Source organism: Pinus tabuliformis, chromosome 3_2, assembly GCF_031772625.1.
Source record: "Pinus tabuliformis cultivar Carrire ecotype Pingquan chromosome 3_2, CPIR1, whole genome shotgun sequence".
Taxonomy (NCBI): Eukaryota; Viridiplantae; Streptophyta; class Pinopsida; order Pinales; family Pinaceae; genus Pinus; species Pinus tabuliformis.
The window spans coordinates 84732022-84738785 of NC_142302.1; the positions used below are offsets into that span (position 1 = coordinate 84732022).

At 34.2% G+C, this 6764-nt stretch overlaps 1 protein-coding gene across 1 annotated transcript; it reads left to right on the plus strand.

Moving 5' to 3' along the window:
- Window positions 1–361: 361 nt before the first annotated feature.
- LOC149179956 (calcium-dependent protein kinase 21-like) lies at window positions 362–1579 on the plus strand. Its single transcript, XM_089413712.1, has 3 exons — window positions 362–929; window positions 1014–1332; window positions 1480–1579. The coding sequence occupies exons 1-3, from the start codon at window positions 362–364 to the stop codon at window positions 1577–1579; spliced, it is 987 nt and encodes a 328-aa protein (XP_089269838.1).
- Window positions 1580–6764: the final 5185 nt, after the last annotated feature.

Here is a 6764-nt window from a genome sequence, read left to right on the forward strand (position 1 = left end):
ATAGCACGTATAACCTTTTCTTTGAATTGTACCGACTTCGCCAGATCCCAACGGATACATTTATGGACTCTTTGAACAAAACAACCATTCCTCCCGGTATGACTCAGTAGTTTTACAAGGACGGTTTAGTTACGATAATGTTAAAAAACCATATAAATGGACACTGCTGGTTATATTCTCTCGTCGCAATCGCATTCAGCTCCGCTCTCAAAATTTGAGCGCTCTTCTTCCCGGTACAACCGAGTAGCCACAAATATTATACGTTATTGAATTTTCGGGCTGTTCTTTGTCCACGGGTGGCTTCGCGATTACCTTCGAAAAAAGCGCTCCTATCGTGAAACGTTTGAAGGACATTGAAGCCATGCTGCGAGCGATAAATCGTTTGTGCCGTTGTTGGAGCGGACGGCATGACGAAGAAGATGGTCACGAATTTCTGGCGGAGAAGCTTTACGAATTTGGGGAGGTGATTGGTCGTGGACAGTTGGGAGTGGTATACAAGTGCATTGACAGGACAACAGGCGAGCAATTCGCCTGTAAAAAGATGTCGGCTACCGATGATGCGTTGAATGAAATGAATATATTGCAAAGTCGTTTACCCGGTGGAAACCCAGGAATCTTGAAGCCCGTAGCCCGCTACCTGCAGGAAAGGGTGGGGAAATATGGATGGTCGAAGAATGTGTACATGATTTCGGAGCTGTGCGATGGGGGAGATCTCCAGCATTTGATTGACGAACATGGCATTGTTACTGAGAGACTAGCAGCCGCAATAATCCAATCTCTCGTCCAATCGCTTCAATACTGCCACTCGTGGAAAATCATTCACAGAGACGTAAAACCATCGAGTATTTTTATATCAAACACTGCAAACAATAGAAACCGCCTTTCATGGGTTTTTAAACTTGGAAATTTTGATAGGTCAATTTGGAATGGTACGTTGGGGAAATATTCTTGAATTTATATTTGTAAATTTTGCAGTCACTTCCGGTATATTGATGGATTATTTATTTTTGCAGGTCATCAAAATTCTGTCATGAAATTGGATATCGTGGGGACATTGGCGTATTCTGCTCCAGAGATGTTGGGCAAAACTGGTTACTCGTACGAGGTTGATATATGGAGCGCAGGAGTGGTGCTGTACGTTCTGCTCTTCGGGAGGACACCCTTTTATCCGGTGAACGAGGCCATGGTCATGTATCAGCAAATACAGAGTACAGACCCAAAGCTGAGTGACCACTTCTTGCCCTCCATATCGGAATCCGCAAAGGAACTCGTTCTTGGAATGCTGCAGAAGGACCGGACGCGCCGATTTTCTTGCGATCAAATCTTGAGTGAGTTTTTATTTTCTTTGAGTGAGCTTTTATTTGCGATCAAATCTTGAGTGGGTTTTTATTTTCTTTGAGCTTTCTTGATATCCAAACTTTGTTTAGGATGGGTGAGGTACTAAATTACTGTTTAAACGTGATGATTGGAATGATGTAGATCATCGTTGGATCTTGGACAATGTATAACTGGACGTGGTTTCGGGCTCCACCATGAACACAGAGGTTTCACGGGCGGAAACGATTCTGGCCACCAATGATTAGATCGTTTGCAGGGTGATGACTGATGTGCAAGCATGACCAGGCGATAGTCTTTAAGAAAATAATGGAAGATTGCTTATATAATATTATTTCACCACTTACTGAGATTTAGCTATGAATCAAATATCGTCACCAGTTGCCTCGTGATTTGCTATGCTATAAAATGTGCAAAGTGCCCGCCATTGAAAGGATTTATAATTTTTTTTTTTTTCACATCTTATATATGTTCATTTGAGTAAATCACTGAATTATTTTTAAACAGTTTATGTTCAAGAAATTTGTTGAATTTAATCAAATATATGATGTTTGTGTTCAACAATTTTATTGAATTTAACGAAATATATGATGTTGGACTGCAATCTGAGCCAACGGGTCATGATTTATTCGATGTAATGTTTTGAAAAGGATCTTTTCCATTTCTAAGTAGCTGTTGAGAATGATCATTCCATTTTTATTCAGATAACATGGCTATGGAGAGAATTTTTTATTATGCTAAATAATTAGATATGATGAATTAAATTTCGGTTGGAAGTGATAAAGGGATTAAATGGTTAAACCCATAATTGATAAGTGCCCGCCATTGAAAGGATTTTATAATTTTTTTATATTCACATCTTATATATGTGCATTTGAGTAAATCACTGAATTATTTTTAAACAGTTTATGTTCAAGAAATTTGTTGAATTTAATCAAATATATGATGTTTGTGTTCAAGAATTTTATTGAATTTAATGAAATATATGACGTTGGACTGCAATCTGAGCCAACGGGTCATGATTTATTCAATGTAATGTTTTAAGAAGGATCTTTTCCATTTCTAAGCAGCTATTGAGAATGATCATTCCATTTTTATTCAGATAACATGGCTATGGAGAATTTTTTATTATGCTAAATAGTTAGATATGAGGAATTAAATTTCCGTTGGAAGTGATAAAGGGATTGAGTGGTTAAATGCATAATTGATAAGATTGGCACCCACAAATAACGGTTTTGCGTTCATTATCATGCTCATAACTATATCCCAGTTACTCATGAAGGAAAATTCCTATCTTGAATGTAATTAGAAGGTATGACAAACTCCTATCTTGCATGTAATTAGAGGGTTAGCATGCTGGGACCATTGTCTTTGTTTATATTGTATGAGATGTATATTTTTGAACATGTATATTGGAATATCTATGAAAATATAGCATGAAGTATTGCTAAACCTAATAATTAGATTAGTTATCATTGATGACGAACTAATATGATCTTTCCTTGAACATTTTGGAAACCCTTTGTTTTGATAGGCTGACGCATATTGTTACATGCCTAAGTGTAATGTTCGTGATGTGCATGCGTTGTTATAATTCGTATTATGGTATGGAGTGTGATGTTATGGAGAGTAGTATTTTATAGTTAGTATGAAATGTGTGATTCTATTTATATTATATTCAATACTACGACGGAAATGTGTGAATTTATTTATATTTAATATAGATTTGAATGTGTTTTTTAACATAAATTAAAATATTATTTAAATAAAAAAGCTATTTTTCATTATAATAAAAAAGTGAAGTTAAGTGATTGGTATGAGGGAAATTTATTAAAAAAATATTTCATTATTATTTTCCATCATAAATAACATATTTCTAGAGCTATTTGAAGTAATTAAAAGTATAAACTTTTATATTTTCACTTTTGAAATATTTAATTCTTATATTTGTTAAAATATTTTAGCATAATATTTAAATAAACTATTTTATTACATATACCAACTAATTTAACTAAATTAGCTGAAGATTAATTCCATATATATATATATAAATATATAAATATAAAGATAAAAGGTGTTAGACAAATAAATAAATAACTATATTTCATTGTAGAAAAAAAAAAGATTGGAAGTAAAAAATTCAATTATTTTTTAATAAAACTAAGAAGAGTGATAATGTAATTTATTGAAATCTTAGTGTAAATTAATATATGACATTTAAAGAATACAATTAATGATAAAAAACTTTAAGGTGAATCATAAATTAAATAATTCGATGTATATGCAGATATATAGTGAAATAAAAATGGGCATGTATATATTATATAAAACAATTGAAAAAGACAAAATCTTACATTTAAAGTATTTCAAAAAGTTCAAGCAACTATTCTACATTTTGGCCCATATTCAGGTATTTTTCTATCAATTCTATATGAAATCTCACAATGAAATCTTTAAGTTCTTTAGTATACATAATCCTAGGAGTCGTGATGGATTACCAAACAACTTGGCCCCCGTAGTTGACTGTGACGTAAGCATTTGAAAATGAGAATGACAGCTAGGATTTAGCGTGGGCCTTTAGCCACGATCAAAACATCCATACACTCCTAACCTCTGCAGTTACTGATCATCCAATTCCATCACCAACTCACCATTCCATTGCTCAAGATCCAACTTACTCTGAAATCCACTTAATCACAATTCCACTTCATCGTGGTTCTACTCTTCCACTAAATTTCCTTCTCACCTCTAGAACGATTTGTTACCAAGTTCAACTCTACCAACTCCTTTATCCGCTTAGAAATAGTGTGTTGAGACTTCTCTTATTTCTTTACTTTGCCTTGCAACTATACCTTTGTTTCTATAAGACCACTTCGAACTGGAATACATAACACTCTCTGTATTATTTCCCTTCTTCCAAATTTTGTAATTTGTTCTTTACTTGACTTGTACATACATCTATCATATCCAAACTAGAATCACATGGATTCTACCCAGCCAATAAGTCTTTTTTCACTCAGAAAGACTTTCAGAAATTCAACTTGAATTCATTCATCATGGTTTATCACATAGAAACCTTAAATTCACAATTACGAATCACTCGGCACATAAAAGGAATGACACACACAGTCACAATGAATTCAATTTCCTCATTCATTAAATAAATGTATAGATACGCATAAAAACCTGTTTTACAATCTAGCTTTGGTCTGATCTTCCTTTATGTGGTCTGTATTAGTGGCCCTTTCTTGTTTCAATGCCCATCGGCTTACAATCCAACCCTCCTGTCTGCTAACTCTCTCACTAACTCTCTCTTTTAAGCCTTCGAGACTTACAAATTATACACAAAAGGATTTTGTTAACCAATTTTGGTTCAGATCCTGAATAATTTCACCTGAATCCTAAATATCCTAATCTAATACCTAAAATCATGAAACTAACTTCCATTCCTCTAACTCACACACTACTCTTGAATTCTCTCTTAACGAGAAGATTTCATTACAATATCCTCACTATTATACAACCCTTATAAAAACATAGGAAAATAAATAATTAATCACCCTTTAGAAAATCAGGTCCCTTGAAACACAAGATCCTATGCTTACTAAAATGCAATGTTTTTTCTGTGCAGGATGTTCCTTGCATCAGATAGTTAAACTAGCTCCAACTGGTGGAGGAACTAGTGGGAAGTCTATTAGTGTGGTGATGCTTGCAATGATCTATAAGTTAACTAATTATTCACTCATAAATAACTCATGCATGCCAGATTTGAGAGTTACCGAGTTGATATTAGAGTTCAGTCAAAGGAAATCATATGAGGATTGCGCATTTCCAATTGAGAAATTTCCCTAATTAATAGGGGATAATTCCCAAGGAAATAGTGCAACGAAATAGGGAATTTGGAAATCAAAAAATTGGTTAATTGTTGGCATGTTCTTGTTTAGAAAGAATTGAGACAGATAAATATAGTGCAAAGGTTGATGAGGCTTGAGCCAAGCGTTGTAAGCTTCTCATATTTTCTGACTAATGAAATATATAGATAGGAAGGGTTTTTAATTATGGCTTTCCCTAGGAAATTATTGTCTAATGTGTTGATTTAATTCTTTCTCTTATATGTTTCGTGATTTCTCAATCGTCTAATAGTTTTCACTGATGAGTAGAGTCGATTCAAGTCTTTTGTTTTAGAAAGTTACATAAGTAGTTTGAATGTACAAGGAATTTGTACACCAACTTGGATAGGAGGAGGTACTAGATAGTGTTGACTTGTAGGGTGCAATTCTGGAGTCAAAGTGTTCAAAACATAAAAAATTTAAACCATACGACTTCAGAGATTATCCCACAAATTACACTGTTGTTACCTAAATAGAAAACATAATAAATCGTTTTAGCACTTTGTTAAAGGGAATAGGAAATCATGAACGAATTGGAAGGCATCGTATCAAACTCTAGTTACCCATAGAGATAAGGTGCACAACTATCTAATTTATTTACGCTGACTATAAAGACATTGATGAATTTAGTAGGTATTCAAAGTCCATATTAAACCAAAGGAACACAAATGACTATATGCCCAATTCTGGGATTGTCACAATTGTGCCTTAGATATAAGTACATGTAGAAACAATTGGGGTCATATGGAACAGGTATACAATTATATTAATCAAGTTATATATAGCTAGACATAAATAATAGAAAAATAAAGCCGTATATAAAAACCCCAATCTTAACTGAGAGTTTGAAACACGAAATCCAATAGCAAATAGGCACACTACAAGCATTATATCGTATACCAGATTCTAGAAAAGAAAAATACGGTGGCATACATATTGAGTCTACTAGTCACTCATAAGAAAGGCTTGAAAAATGAACCCAAATCGTAACTATGCCACACGACAATATTCCATAATGCAAAGCAAATGAGTATCATATTTCGAGTACCTTGCGTGGTAACTATAGCATAGTGTTGAGCGTCGTGAGAGCCCCAAATTTCCTCTGCAACCCTAATTGAGTAGAAGTCAGTATTTAATAAGGAAAAAGAAACCACCATGAAATAATACAAGAGGCTCTACCTATAGATTAAAGTGTTTCACAAAGCCGACAACTTATGGTGCCCGAACGTGAAGAGTATACAAAATGCATGAACAATTCAGTCCTCACTTGACGAATGTCAGAAAGTTAGCCCAAAAAGAGAATAAGCCTCGAGCAGGGTCACATATAAACTCAAAATATGGCATTTTCGTTGTATACAATTCCACGAACAAATAAGGATGAAGTGTCACCTTTTTGTTGAGAGTGAGAGTAAAACCTCCACATAGATGGCTTGATAAATGAGCTGATGGATACTTAATGAGGAAGAACCACCTGTAATTTTCCAAGGATCAAGGGCATCTTGCAAACATACATAGTGGCGCATGGTGGAACACATAGAG